The sequence below is a fragment of the Salvelinus namaycush genome, unplaced genomic scaffold (assembly GCF_016432855.1).
Source record: "Salvelinus namaycush isolate Seneca unplaced genomic scaffold, SaNama_1.0 Scaffold600, whole genome shotgun sequence".
In the NCBI taxonomy this organism is placed as follows: domain Eukaryota; kingdom Metazoa; phylum Chordata; class Actinopteri; order Salmoniformes; family Salmonidae; genus Salvelinus; species Salvelinus namaycush.
This window is the reverse complement of record NW_024061310.1, coordinates 108,143-124,842: the sequence shown is the minus strand read 5'-3', so window position 1 is coordinate 124,842 and position 16,700 is coordinate 108,143. Positions and strand designations below refer to the sequence as shown.

Below are 16,700 nucleotides of genomic sequence, written 5' to 3'. Positions count from 1 at the left end.
CAGGAGGAACACATTTGACCACTGTGGTTTTGGTTTTTATTTTTTAACATTTTGGTACTGACCTGAATTGGACAATGACACTAATGGTGGTTTTCTTCAGTTGCAAAATGTTCTACTACGTTATGCACCTATGAACAAGCCCCGTATGGCACCCTCACCCTCCACCTACCCCAAAGCAGCATCAAGAAAATAAATCCATTCAACACACAAAATTCAAAACAAGCAACTCATCCCACACCGGACTGCCATGAAGAACAGGGAATATTCATAGGATTCTGTTAATATTCATTTGGATTATGTTCTTTGCCATGGAACTCTAGTATCGAACCACCACACAATTTATGTAATTATGACCTGGTAGCCAGTAATCATTTCAGTAGTGAATGGTTCAGTAATCATTTCAGTTAGTGTGACTGGCTCCAGTAATCATTTCAGTTAGTGTGACTGTTCCAGTAATCATTACAGTTAGCGTGATTGGTTCCAGTAATCATTACAGTGTAGTGTGACTGTTCCAGTAATCATTACAGTTAGTGTGATGGTCCAGTAATCATTTCAGTTAGTGTGACGTTCCAGTAATTCATTTCGTTAGTGCGACTGGTTCTAGTAATATTTCAGTTATTATGCGACTGGTTCCAAGTAATCATTTCAGTTAGTGGGACTGTGTTCCCGATAATCATTCGTTAGTGTCGACTGGTTCCAGTCATCATTTCAGTTAGTGTGACTTGGCTCCATAATCATTTCAGTTAGTGTGACTGGTCCAGTAATCATTTCTTAGTGTGACTGGCTCCAAGTTAATCATTTCAGTTAGTGTGAGGTCGTATCTTTGATGCTGGTTCCAGTAATCATTTCAGTAGTGTGACTGGTTCTCCAGTAATCATTTCGAGTTAGTGTGATGGTCCAGTAATCATTTCGTTAGTGTGACTGGCTAGTAACATTCAGTTAGTGTGACTCGGTTCCATAATCATTTCAGTTAGTGTGACTGGCTCCAGTAATCATGTGACGTTCTAGACATTTTAGTAGGGTGGACTGGTTCTCAGTATCATTTCAGGTAGTCGTGACTGTATCAAGTAACTTTCGTTACGCGTGACTGGTTCCAGTAATCATTTCAGTAGTGTTACTGGTTCCAGTAATCATTTCAGTTAGTGTGATGGTTTCCAGTAATCATTTCACTTAGTGGACTGGGGTGTGGTTTTTTTTATATTTGGTTCGAAGTCGACGGTCGTTTCATTCAGTTAGTGTGACTGGTTCTAGTAATCATTTCAGTTTAGTGTGACTGGTCCATGTAATTCATTTATAGTTATTGCTCATTTTGTTTGTTCCCCCAAAGTTAAGTTGACTGGTTCTAGTAATCATTATGCAGTTAGTGGGGTGTTGTACTGGTTCCAGTAATCATTTCAGTTAGTGTGATTGGTTCCAGTAACTCATTTCAGTGTTGACGGTTTCGAGTAATATCTCAGTTAGTGGTGACTGGTTCCAGTAATCCATTCGTTTAGTGTGACTGGTTTCCAGTAATCATTACAGTTAGTGTGACTGGTTTCCAGTAATCATTTCAGTTAGGTGACTGGTTCCAGTAATCATTTCAGTTAGTTGTGACTGGTTCCAGTAATCATGTACAGTTAGTGTGACGGGTCCTAGTAATCATTTCAGTTAGTGTGACTGGCCTTCAGTAATCATTTCAGTTAGTGTGCTGGCTCCAGTAACATTTCATTACTACGTTTAATCATTAGTGTGTACTGCGTTCAGTAATCATATCAGTAGTGTGATGGTTCCAGTAATCCATTTCAGTCAGTGTGACTGGTTCTCTAGTAATCATTATCAGTTAGTGGGTATGGTTCAGTAATCATTATCATATGTGGATGTTTCCAGTATCATTTCAGTTAGTGTGACTGGTTCAGTAATCATTTCACTTAGTGCTGACTGTTCTAGTATATCATTTCAGTTAGTGGTGGTTCCAGTAATCATTTCAGTTAGTGGACTGTTCCTAGTAATCATTTCAGTGTAGTGTGGACTGGTTCAGTAATCATTTCAGTTAGGTGACTGTCCTAATAGCATTTCAGTTAGTGTGATCTTGTGTCAGTAATCATTTCAGTGTGTGGACTTGCTATCCAGTATCATTGTTCAGTGTGACTGGTTTTTGGCTAGTATCATTTCAGTTAGTGTGAACTGGTTCTAGTATATCATTTCAGTTACGTGTGTCAGTAATTCAATGTGACTGGTCTAATCTTTAGTTTAGTGACGTCCGCATTTCAGTTAGTGTGACTGGCTTCCAGTAATCATTTCAGTTAGTGTGACTGGTTCCAGTAATTTCATTAGTGTGAACTGGTTCTAGTAATCATTTCAGTTAGTGTGCTGGCGAATCATTCAGAGTGTGACTGGTCAGTAAATTTCAGTTAGTGTGGCTGGTCCATAATCATTTCAGTTAGGGTGACTGGTTCTAGTAAATCATTAAGTTTAGTGTGACTGGTTCCAGTAATCATTTCAGTTAGTGTGACTGGTTCCAGTAATCATTTCAGTAGTGTGACTGGTTATAATCATTTCAGTTAGTGTGACTGGTTCTCAGTAAATCATTTCATTTAGTGTGACTGGTCCCATAATCATTAGTAGTGTGACGGTTCTAAGTAATCATTTCAGTCAGTGTGACTGGTTCCAGTAATGCCATTTCAGTTAGTGGTGATTGGTATCCAGTAAATCATTCATTAGTGATGACGGCTTCAGTAATCATTTCAGTTAGTGTGACTGGATTTCCAGTAATCATTTCAGTTAGTGTGACTGTTCCAGTAATCATTTCAGTTAGTGTGACTGTCTAGTACATTTCATATGATGTTCAGTTTTCAGTTAGTATACTGGTTTCATAATCATTTCAGTTAGTGTGACTGGTTCAGTAATCATTCGTTAGTGTGACTGGCTCCAGTATAATGAGCAGTTAGCGTGCTGTTTAATAATCATTTCAGTTAGTGTGACTGGTTTCCAGTAATTCATTTCAGTAGTGGCGATTGGTCAGTAATCATTTCAGTTGTGACTGGTCTAGTAATCATTCAAGTTAGTGTGACTGGTTCTCAGTAATCTTTCAGTTAGTGTGACTGTTCCTAGTAATCATTTTCCGTTAAGGTGTGACTGGTCTCCATAATCATTTCAGTTAGTCGTGACTGTTCTAGTAATCATTTCATTTAGTGTGACTGGTTCCAGTATATGTCTTATTATTCCAACGCTTTCAGTGTGACTGGTTCTAGTAATCATTTCGTTATGTGCGGCTAACACGTTGTGCGGTCCAGTACTCAGTTCAGTTAGAGTGACTGTAGATCGTTTCATATGTGACGCCAGTAATCATTTCAGTTAGTGTGACTGTTCAGTATCATTTCAGGTTGGTGATTGGTTCCGTATCCAGTTTCAGTGTGACGTTCTAGATCTTTCGTAGGTATGTTAGTCATCTTCAGTTAGTGTGACTGGTTCCAGTTCATCGTATGAGGTCAATCCATTTCAGTTAGTGTGACTGGTTCCAGTAATCATTTCAGTTAGTGACTGCGTGATCTTAGGTGGTACGGTTCAGTAATCATTACAGTTAGTGTGAACTGGTTTCCAGTAATCATTTCAGTTAGTGTGACTGGTTCAGTAATCATTTCCGTCTAGTGTGACTGTTCCAGTATTCATTCCAGTAGTGTGACCTGGTCAGTATCATTTACAGTTAGTGTGACTGTATCATATATCATTACAGTTAGTGTGACTGGGTCTTCTAGTAATCTTTCAGTCAGTGCTGACGGTTTCCAGTAATCATTTCAGTTAGTGTGACTGGTTCCAGAATCCATTTCAGTAGTGTGGACTGTGTCCAGTAATCATTTCAGGTTAGTGGATGGGCACAGGTAATCAACAGTAGTTATCGGATTCTCAGTATTCTCATCAGGGGTGTCCGAATCCGTCGGTATTCGTCAGTAATCATTTAGCAGTTAGTGTGACGGCGATCAGTTAGTGGGAGTCCAGTAATCATTTCAGTTAGTGTGACTGGTTCCAGTAATCATTTCAGTTAGTGCGATGGTCTAGTAATCATTTCAGTTAGTGCGACTGTTCAGTAATCATTTTCAGTTAGTGTGATGGTTCCAGTAATCATTTCCAGTTAGTGTGACTGGCTCCAGTAATCATTTCAGTTAGTGATGACTGGCTACAGTAATCATTTCAGTTAGTGTGACTGGCGTCCAGTAATACATTTCAGTTAGTGTGACTGGCTCCAGTAATCATTTCAGTTAGGTGACTGTTCCAGTAAACATACGGTTCAGTAATCATTTCGGATGTTCAGTTTCAGTTAGGACTGGTTCTAGTAACTCATTTCGTTAGTGGATGGTTCCAGTAATCATTCAGTTAGTGTGATGGTCGAATCATCTGTGTTCTGGTACAGTAATCATTTCATTAGTGTGACGTTCTAGAATATGTTCATAGGTGACATGTCCATATTTCAGTTAGTGTGGACTGGTTCTAGTAAATCATTTCAGTAGTGTGACTGGCTCCAGTAATCATTTCAGTAGGCTGCCAGTGAACTGTAGTTGACTGTCAGTAATCATTTCAGTTAGTTGTGACTGGTTCCAGTAATCATTCAGTTGGTGATTGGTCCAGTAATCATTTACAGTGGTGACTGGTTCAGTAAATCATTTCAGTAGTGATGACTTGGTTCAGTTAACATTTCAGTTCTAGTGTGATGGTTCCAGTAATCTTCATTAGTGTGACTGGTCCAGTATAATCCATTCAGTTAGTGTGACTGGTTCAGTATCATTTCAGTTAGTGTGACTGTTCTAGTACTCATTACAGTTAGTGTGACTGGTTATCAGTAATATTTACAGTTAGTTGTGACTGGTTCAGTAATATTTACGTTAGTGTGACGTCAGACTTTGTTTGCGACGGTCTAATAATCATTTACAGTTAGTGTGACGTTCCAGGTAATCATTTCAGTTAGTGTACGGATTGGTTCAGTAATCATTTCAGTTACTGGTGTCTAGTAAATCATTTCAGTGTAGTGGACTGGTTCTAGTAATTCATTTCAGTTAGTGTGACTGGTTCCAGTAATCATTTCAGTTAGTGTCGACTGGTTCCAGTAATCATTTCATTAGTGTGACTGTCTCAGTCAATCATTTCAGTTAGTGTGGACTGGTGCCAGTAATCATTTCATAGTGTGAGTATCTCAGTAATTCATTCAGTTAGTGTGATGGCTCAAGCTATATTCAGTTAGGTGATCTGGTTAAGATCATTTCAGTTAGTGGGAACTGGCTCAGTAATCATTTTCCAGTTAGTGTGATTGGTCCTCAGTAATCATTTTCAGTGTGATGTTCTCAGTAATCATTTCAGTTAGTGGGGCTGGTCCAGTAATCATTTCAGTAGTGTGACTGGTACAAGTAATCATTCAGTTAGTGTGACGGTTCCAGTAATCATTTCAGTTTAGTCGTGACTGGTTCCTGTCAATCATTTACGTAGTGTGATGGTTCCAGTAATCATTCAGTTAGTGTGACTGGTTGACAGTAATCCATTATCATTTAGCGTGTGACTGGTCTCAAGTAATCATTTCAGTTAGGTGACTGGTTATAGTAAACTCATTTCAGTTTAGTGTGACTGGTTCCAGTAATCATTCAGTGTACTTCTAGATTCAGTGAGGTGACTTGGCTCCAGTAATCATCTTCAGTTAGGTGTGTTCATAAATCTTTCGTTAGTTATGTTCAGTTCATTCAGGTTAGTGTGATGGTTCCAGTAATCATTCAAGTGTGGACTGGTCCAAGTAATCATTTCAGTTAGTTGACTGGTTCTAGTAATCATTTCAGTTAGTGTGACTGGTTCCAGTAAATCATTCAGTTAGTGTGCCACCGGTCTCGAGTAATCATGCAGTTAGTGTGACTGGTTCTAGTAATCATTCAGTCTAGTGTGACTGGTTCCAGTTAATCATTCAGTTAGTGTGACGGTTCTAGTAATCATTTCCAGTTAGTTGTGATGGTATCCAGTAATCATTTTCAGTAGTGGACTGGTCTCCATAATCATTTCAGTTAGGCGTGACTGGTGTCAATAATCATTTCATTAGTGGACGGCTCAGTAATCATTTCAGTTAGTGTGACTGGTTCCAGTAATCATTTCCCCCCGTGTGTGACGGTTCTAGTAATTCATTTCAGTTAGTGTGACTGGTTCTAGTAATCGACCTGTCAGGTAGGACGCAATCCAAGCGTGGGCCGCGCCGGAGATGCCCAGCTCGGAGAGGGTGGAGAGGAGGATCTGATGGTTGAGTATTGGCTTGGAGTATTGGCTTGGTCCCTCCCCACCCTGTCTGTTATAATATGGAGTATTGGCTTGGTCCCTCCTCACCCTGTCTGTTATAATATGGAATATTGGCTTGGTCCCTCCTCACCCTGTCTGTTATAATATGGAGTATTGGCTTGGTCCCTCCTCACCCTGTCTGTTATAATATGGAGTATTGGCTTGGTCCCTCCTCACCCTGTCTGTTATAATATGGAGTATTGGCTTGGTCCCTCCTCACCCTGTCTGTTATAATATGGAGTATTGGCTTGGTCCCTCCTCACCCTGTCTGTTATAATATGGAGTATTGGCTTGGTCCCTGTCTGTTATAATATGGAGTATTGGCTTGGTCCCTCCTCACCCTGTCTGTTATAATATGGAGTATTGGCTTGGTCCCTGTCTGTTATAATATGGAGTGTTGGCTTGGTCCCTCCTCACCCTGTCTGTTATAATATGGAGTACTGGCTTGGTCCCTCCCCACCCTGTCTGTTATAATATGGAGTATTGGCTTGATCCCTCCTCACCCTGTCTGTTATTATATGGAGTATTGGCTTGGTCCCTCCTCACCCTGTCTGTTATAATATGGAGTATTGGCTTGGTCCCTCCTCACCCTGTCTGTTATAATATGGAGTATTGGCTTGGTCCCTCCCCACCCTGTCTGTTATAATATGGAGTATTGGCCTGGTCCCTCCTCACCCTGTCTGTTATAATATGGAGTATTGGCTTGGTCCCTCCCCACCCTGTCTGTTATAATATGGAGTATTGGCTTGGTCCCTCCTCACCCTGTCTGTTATAATATGGAGTATTGGCTTGGTCCCTCCTCACCCTGTCTGTTATAATATGGAGTATTGGCTTGGTCCCTCCCCACCCTGTCTGTTATAATATGGTGTATTGGCTTGGTCCCTCCTCACCCTGTCTGTTATAATATGGAGTATTGGCTTGGTCCCTCCTCACCCTGTCTGTTATAATATGGAGTATTGGCTTGGTCCCTCCCCACCCTGTCTGTTATAATATGGAGTATTGGCTTGGTCCCTCCTCACCCTGTCTGTTATAATATGGAGTATTGGCTTGGTCCCTCCCCACCCTGTCTGTTATAATATGGAGTATTGGCTTGGTCCCTCCTCACCCTGTCTGTTATGATATGGAGTATTGGCTTGGTCCCTCCTCACCCTGTCTGTTATAATATGGTGTATTGGCTTGGTCCCTCCTCACCCTGTCTGTTATAATATGGAGTATTGGCTTGGTCCCTCCCCACCCTGTCTGTTATAATATGGAGTATTGGCTTGGTCCCTCCTCACCCTGTCTGTTATGATATGGAGTATTGGCTTGGTCCCTCCTCACCCTGTCTGTTATAATATGGAGTATTGGCTTGGTCCCTCCTCACCCTGTCTGTTATAATATGGAGTATTGGCTTGGTCCCTCCTCACCCTGTCTGTTATAATATGGAGTATTGGCTTGGTCCCTCCTCACCCTGTCTGTTATAATATGGAGTATTGGCTTGGTCCCTCCTCACTCTGTCTGTTATAATATGGAGTATTGGCTTGGTCCCTCCTCACCCTGTCTGTTATAATATGGAGTATTGGCTTGGTCCCTCCTCACCCTGTCTGTTATAATATGGAGTATTGACTTGGTCCCTCCTCACCCTGTCTGTTATAATATGGAGTATTGGCTTGGTCCCTCCTCACCCTGTCTGTTATGATATGGAGTATTGACTTGGTCCCTCCTCACCCTGTCTGTTATAATATGGAGTATTGGCTTGGTCCCTCCTCACCCTGTCTGTTATAATATGGAGTATTGACTTGGTCCCTCCTCACCCTGTCTGTTATAATATGGAGTATTGGCTTGGTCCCTCCTCACCCTGTCTGTTATAATATGGAGTATTGACTTGGTCCCTCCTCACCCTGTCTGTTATAATATGGAGTATTGGCTTGGTCCCTGTCTGTTATAATATGGAGTATTGGCTTGGTCCCTCCCCACCCTGTCTGTTATAATATGGAGTATTGGCTTGGTCCCTCCTCACCCTGTCTGTTATAATATGGAGTATTGGCTTGGTCCCTCCCCACCCTGTCTGTTATAATATGGAGTATTGGCTTGGTCCCTCCCCACCCTGTCTGTTATAATATGGAGTATTGGCTTGGTCCCTCCTCACCCTGTCTGTTATAATATGGAGTATTGACTTGGTCCCTCCTCACCCTGTCTGTTATAATATGGAGTATTGGCTTGGTCCCTCCTCACCCTGTCTGTTATAATATGGAGTATTGGCTTGGTCCCTCCTCACCCTGTCTGTTATAATATGGAGTATTGGCTTGGTCCCTGTCTGTTATAATATGGAGTATTGGCTTGGTCCCTCCTCACCCTGTCTGTTATAATATGGAGTATTGGCTTGGTCCCTCCTCACCCTGTCTGTTATAATATGGAGTATTGGCTTGGTCCCTCCTCACCCTGTCTGTTATAATATGGAGTATTGACTTGGTCCCTCCTCACCCTGTCTGTTATAATATGGAGTATTGGCTTGGTCCCTGTCTGTTATAATATGGAGTATTGGCTTGGTCCCTCCCCACCCTGTCTGTTATAATATGGAGTATTGGCTTGGTCCCTCCTCACCCTGTCTGTTATAATATGGAGTATTGGCTTGGTCCCTCCCCACCCTGTCTGTTATAATATGGAGTATTGGCTTGGTCCCTCCCCACCCTGTCTGTTATAATATGGAGTATTGGCTTGGTCCCTCCTCACCCTGTCTGTTATAATATGGAGTATTGACTTGGTCCCTCCTCACCCTGTCTGTTATAATATGGAGTATTGGCTTGGTCCCTCCTCACCCTGTCTGTTATAATATGGAGTATTGACTTGGTCCCTCCTCACCCTGTCTGTTATAATATGGAGTATTGGCTTGGTCCCTGTCTGTTATAATATGGAGTATTGGCTTGGTCCCTCCTCACCCTGTCTGTTATAATATGGAGTATTGGCTTGGTCCCTCCTCACCCTGTCTGTTATAATATGGAGTATTGGCTTGGTCCCTCCTCACCCTGTCTGTTATAATATGGAGTATTGACTTGGTCCCTCCTCACCCTGTCTGTTATAATATGGAGTATTGGCTTGGTCCCTGTCTGTTATAATATGGAGTATTGGCTTGGTCCCTCCTCACCCTGTCTGTTATAATATGGAGTATTATTATTATTACCGCTATATACAGTACATTATCCTGCACTATACTGCTATATACAGTACATTATCCTGCTCCATACTGCTATATACAGTACATTATCCTGCTCCATACTGCTATATACAGTACATTATCCTGCTCCATACTGCTATATACAGTACATTATCCTGCTCCATACTGCTATATACAGTACATTATCCTGCTCCATACTGCTATATACAGTACATTATCCTGCTCCATACTGCTATATACAGTACATTATCCTGCTCCATACTGCTATATACAGTACATTATCCTGCTCCATACTGCTATATACAGTACATTATCCTGCTCCATACTGCTATATACAGTACATTATCCTGCTCCATACTGCTATATACAGTACATTATCCTGCTCCATACTGCTATATACAGTACATTATCCTGCTCCATACCGCTATATACAGTACATTATCCTGCACTATACTGCTATATACAGTACATTATCCTGCTCCATACTGCTATATACAGTACATTATCCTGCTCCATACTGCTATATACAGTACATTATCCTGCTCCATACTGTTATATACAGTACATTATCCTGCTATATACAGTACATTATCCTGCTCCATACTGCTATATACAGTACATTATCCTGCTCCATACTGCTATATACAGTACATTATCCTGCTCCATACCGCTATATACAGTACATTATCCTGCACTATACTGCTATATACAGTACATTATCCTGCTCCATACTGCTATATACAGTACATTATCCTGCTCCATACTGCTATATACAGTACATTATCCTGCTCCATACTGTTATATACAGTACATTATCCTGCACTATACTGCTATATACAGTACATTATCCTGCTCCATACTGCTATATACAGTACATTATCCTGCTCCATACTACTATATACAGTACATTATCCTGCTCCATACTGCTATATACAGTACATTATCCTGCTCCATACTGTTATATACAGTACATTATCCTGCTCCATACCGCTATATACAGTACATTATCCTGCTCCATACTGCTATATACAGTACATTATCCTGCTCCATACTGTTATATACAGTACATTATCCTGCTCCATACTGTTATATACAGTACATTATCCTGCTCCATACTGTTATATACAGTACATTATCCTGCTCCATACTGCTATATACAGTACATTATCCTGCACTATACTGCTATATACAGTACATTATCCTGCTCCATACTGCTATATACAGTACATTATCCTGCTCCATACTGCTATATACAGTACATTATCCTGCTCCATACTGTTATATACAGTACATTATCCTGCTCCATACTGCTATATACAGTACATTATCCTGCTCCATACTGCTATATACAGTACATTATCCTGCTCCATACTGCTATATACAGTACATTATCCTGCTCCATACTGCTATATACAGTACATTATCCTGCTCCATACCGCTATATACAGTACATTATCCTGCTCCATACTGCTATATACAGTACATTATCCTGCTCCATACTGCTATATACAGTACATTATCCTGCTCCATACTGCTATATACAGTACATTATCCTGCTCCATACTGCTATATACAGTACATTATCCTGCTCCATACCGCTATATACAGTACATTATCCTGCTCCATACTGCTATATACAGTACATTATCCTGCTCCATACTGCTATATACAGTACATTATCCTGCTCCATACTGCTATATACAGTACATTATCCTGCTCCATACTGCTATATACAGTACATTATCCTGCACTATACTGCTATATACAGTACATTATCCTGCTATATACTGCTATATACAGTACATTATCCTGCTATATACAGTACATTATCCTGCACTATACTGCTATATACAGTACATTATCCTGCTATATACTGCTATATACAGTACATTATCCTGCTATATACAGTACATTATCCTGCTCCATACTGCTATATACAGTACATTATCCTGCTCCATACTGTTATATACAGTACATTATCCTGCTCCATACTGCTATATACAGTACATTATCCTGCTATATAGAGTACATTATCCTGCTATATAGAGTACATTATCCTGCTATATAGAGTACATTATCCTGCTATATAGAGTATATTATCCTGCTATATAGAGTACATTATCCTGCTATATAGAGTATATTATCCTGCTATATAGAGTATATTATCCTGCTATATACAGTACATTATCCTGCTATATAGAGTATATTATCCTGCTATATACAGTACATTATCCTGCTATATAGAGTATATTATCCTGCTATATACAGTACATTATCCTGCTATATAGAGTATATTATCCTGCTATATACAGTACATTATCCTGCTATATAGAGTATATTATCCTGCTATATACAGTACATTATCCTGCTATATAGAGTATATTATCCTGCTATATACAGTACATTATCCTGCTATATAGAGTATATTATCCTGCTATATACAGTACATTATCCTGCTATATAGAGTATATTATCCTGCTATATACAGTACATTATCCTGCTATATAGAGTATATTATCCTGCTATATACAGTACATTATCCTGCTATATAGAGTATATTATCCTGCTATATACAGTACATTATCCTGCTCCATACTGCTATATACAGTACATTATCCTGCTATATAGAGTATATTATCCTGCTATATACAGTACATTATCCTGCTATATAGAGTACATTATCCTGCTATATAGAGTATATTATCCTGCTATATAGAGTATATTATCCTGCTATATACAGTACATTATCCTGCTCCATACTGTTATATACAGTACATTATCCTGCTATATACAGTACATTATCCTGCTATATACAGTACATTATCCTGCTATATACAGTACATTATCCTGCTATATAGAGTACATTATCCTGCTATATAGAGTACATTATCCTCCTCCATACTGCTATATAGAGTACATTATCCTGCTCCATACTGCTATATACAGTACATTATCCTGCTATATAGAGTATATTATCATGACGTAATTAAGAAGTGATTGTTGATGCACTACAATGGTTTTGTTGTCTGATAACGTTTATTTACTACATTCTCTGAACTTTAAAAAACATGAGGAATACAACATGTATTGGAATAACAATAGAGCAATAACATAAAATGACAACTTGAGAATAAATGAACACAGTGAGAGATTTAACAAACGGGCCCAACAGAAAAGACTGTACTGAGGTTGAAGGCTTCTTTATACTGCCAGTCACCACAATGTATATTTCCTTCAACAATGACCACAGTAACACATATTTTAGAAAAATATAACATTTCAAATAAATATCATAAATATAAAGCACTTTAAGGGGAAAGAATTAACATGTGTTTCAGAAAAACTCTCTGGAAATATCTTGTTAAAAAATCTTGTTAAAATATCTTGTTTAAAAAATCTCTTATTTCTTGTTTCCTGCAGTCATCAGGTCTTCCAGACAGGTAGCGCTGTCAAACCTGAAACCTTCTATGATCAGAGTGTCTCCATCCTCCTCGATGCTGGCATCCCACATCCTAATCATCTGGTCCCGCTGTCACAACATCGATACACACGTAACATGTAGCAAAATACAACATGGCGGCGTCATTTATCTCATTGAAAATAGTCAATCATTGATGTATGTAATGTGTCTGCAGAAACATCCTAATAGCAGTGGATACTGGATACCCAGGAGATGAGTCAAATACAGAAGTTACTAGAACCTAAATGTCTCTACCTTGCCCTGGTTGTCCTGCTGGTTGGAGCATTGTCTGAGCATCCTCTCAATGGCATGCATTAACCTCTGAGCCTGAAACAACACTGACACACAGTCACACGGGGGTCACATCATGCATTAACCTCTGAGCCTGAAACAACACTGACACACAGTCACACGGGGGTCACATCATGCATTAACCTCTGAGCCTGAAACAACACTGACACACAGTCACACGGGGGTCACATCATGCATTAACCTCTGAGCCTGACTCAACACTGACACACAGTCACACGGGGGTCACATCATGCATTAACCTCTGAGCCTGACTCAACACTGACACACAGTCACACGGGGGTCACATCATGCATTAACCTCTGAGCCTGACTCAACACTGACACACAGTCACACGGGGGTCACATCATGCATTAACCTCTGAGCCTGACTCAACACTGACACACAGTCACACGGGGGTCACATCATGCATTAACCTCTGAGCCTGACTCAACACTGACACACAGTCACACGGGGGTCACATCATGCATTAACCTCTGAGCCTGAAACAACACTGACACACAGTCACACGGGGGTCACATCATGCATTAACCTCTGAGCCTGACTCAACACTGACACACAGTCACACAGGGGTCACATCATGCATTAACCTCTGAGCCTGAAACAACACTGACACACAGTCACACGGGGGTCACATCATGCATTAACCTCTGAGCCTGACTCAACACTGACACACAGTCACACGGGGGTCACATCATGCATTAACCTCTGAGCCTGAAACAACACTGACACACAGTCACACGGGGGTCACATCATGCATTAACCTCTGAGCCTGACTCAACACTGACACACAGTCACACGGGGGTCACATCATGCATTAACCTCTGAGCCTGACTCAACACTGACACACAGTCACACGGGGGTCACATCATGCATTAACCTCTGAGCCTGACTCAACACTGACACACAGTCACAAGGGGGTCACATCATGCATTAACCTCTGAGCCTGACTCAACACTGACACACAGTCACAAGGGGGTCACATCATGCATTAACCTCTGAGCCTGACTCAACACTGACACACAGTCACAAGGGGGTCACATCATGCATTAACCTCTGAGCCTGACTCAACACTGACACACAGTCACAAGGGGGTCACATCATGCATTAACCTCTGAGCCTGAAACAACACTGACACACAGTCACACGGGGGTCACATCATGCATTAACCTCTGAGCCTGAAACAACACTGACACACAGTCACACGGGGGTCACATCATGCATTAACCTCTGAGCCTGAAACAACACTGACAAACAGTCACACGGGGGTCACATCATGCATTAACCTCTGAGCCTGACTCAACACTGACACACAGTCACACGGGGGTCACGTCATGCAACACAGAATCAACACAGTATCACCACAGAACTATTCGGACAACAGCATAGCACCATCTCCATATATCTGAATTTATTTTTCTGCCTATTTCAAATATGAAACTTATTTCAAATATGAAACTGACTTCAAATATGAAACATTAGAACCCAATTCTGGGACAATTCTGAATGCCATTAAAAAACAAATGCACCATGTTCAAAAAGACAGTGGTCAGGTGACAGTATCTCAGAGACTCTATTAATGCAGTTATTCAGATGTAAGTCTACTCACATTCCTGAGGCTGGAAGTGGCTGATCTGCAGTCTCTCCTCACATCCCATCTCCCTGACCTTAGCCACCTCCTCCATCGCCACCTCATACGACTTCCTCATAGCACCTCGCATGTTCCTGTATTTGGGCTACGCCGAAAAAACACTTTTATTTTGTTTCTCAGACACAGATTTAAGCCTAGTTTTGGAATTTAAAAAACAACATTTTCATTAGAGATTCTCCATTGAGAGGTTTTATTCTAGTTTAGGACCAGGCTAAATCTGTGTCTGGAAAAACCAGCTCAAAACGTTTCAGATGTTTTAAATTCCCTCCAAGATAATATGTCTCGTCATATCACTGAATCTTTCATCTCTATTGGCCTTCACTAACTAACATTAAACTGGCACACAAAGAAAAAAGATACATACTTTAGTGGAGGAGGTGTGGTAGAGTTCGACATGCTTGGCAGCAGCCCAGTATCTGGTGTGAGGTTTCCCCAGGAACTCAACATGGTAGTGCTCCACATAACCCTCGCTGTCCAGCCTCACATACTCCTCCACGTTGGGGTCTGGACTTAGAATGGCTGGCCACCTGGAGAGAGCAACAATGATTAGTTAACGCTTTATCTGACACGGGTATGGATGAATTCAATAGAACTAACTGTAGTAGTTAAGGGACGGTTTTCATGGAACTAGATTAAACCTATTTCTGGATTAAAAAGCCCTTCAGGCCTAGGGTTAGTGCCTGTTTTCATGGAACTAGATTAAACCTACTTCTGGATTAAAAAGCCCTTCAGGCCTAGGGTTAGTGCCTGTTTTCATGGAACTAGATTAAACCTATTTCTGGACTAAAAAGCCCTTCAGGCCTAGGGTTAGTGCCTGTTTTCATGGAACTATATTAAACCTACTTCTGGACTAAAAAACCCTTCAGGCCTAGCCTTGATCTGAGTCCTGGAAACGGGCACATAAGCACCAACAGCCACCCATCCCGTACCATGGCCAGTTGCATCCTTTCACCAGCACCAGGCTCCCGACAGGAAGCAGGAAGTACACCACCTTCAGGCCATGTTCCTTGAACTGGGAGTTGTTGGGGAAAGGGCCCTGAGGGATGTTGCAGTGGCTGAATAGAGGGTCTGGGTTCATATGACAGCGCCAGGACTTGTCATGGTCCAGCTCAGCCACCGCTTCATCACCCTTTGGTACCAGTCTCCACTTCAGGCATCTGGGAGACTCGCACTGGACCCAGGTCTTGTCTGCATAGTAGGATGTTTCATCCTCATTGGCATTCAGGTCTGGAAGAAGACTCATTTTTTTTTTACAGCTGAACTGAGCGATCTTGGCTGACCTAAACAAGCAAACACAAACATATTGGCTAGCTAGCCCATCTGATATTGTCATAGAGAAAATAAATCATTAGTGTCAGCGGTCTATAATGTATTTGCTAAGACTACTTGCTTGCAAATATTTTTAAATATACTGAGCTACTAGCTAGACAATGAATGAATGGCCTTTGCTAACAGATCCACACATTTAGATCGTCATGATTCTAGCTAACGTTAGCCAGCTGGCTAACAACATTCTAGCTTTGGATAAAATTATTCTTATTAGCGCCTAGCTAACGTCCGTCTCTAGATATATTGATAACTGGCTGGCTAGCTATCCCCGAATAAATGTATATAACCTTACACAGATTGAATTGCAAATGTGTATCACTACTACTAGCGAATTTAGCAAGCTAGCTCTCCAATTTATCATTTTGCTAGCTACCCGGCAAAGGCAAAATAATCGAGTGTCGAACTTTGCGGGGGAGAGGTCAGCAGAAGCCCGAGACCAGAAATTATGTTCATGTCATAAAAATAAAATAGTAGGAATACACATTATATTGTTTCTATAATCTCTAGCCCATAGTTTG

General features: G+C 40.9%; 1 protein-coding gene across 1 annotated transcript; it reads right to left on the bottom strand.

Annotated features, from left to right (window-relative positions):
* Nucleotides 1–12,527: 12,527 nt before the first annotated feature.
* On the bottom strand, nt 12,528–16,123 carry LOC120042037 (zinc finger CW-type PWWP domain protein 2-like). The gene is made up of 4 exons (XM_038986931.1): nt 15,783–16,123; nt 15,218–15,380; nt 14,812–14,938; nt 12,528–13,231 (listed from the first exon to the last, which is right to left on the bottom strand). Exons 1-4 carry the CDS (start codon nt 16,094–16,096, stop codon nt 13,128–13,130), a joined length of 708 nt encoding a protein of 235 aa, XP_038842859.1. The 5' UTR covers nt 16,097–16,123; the 3' UTR covers nt 12,528–13,127.
* Nucleotides 16,124–16,700: the final 577 nt, after the last annotated feature.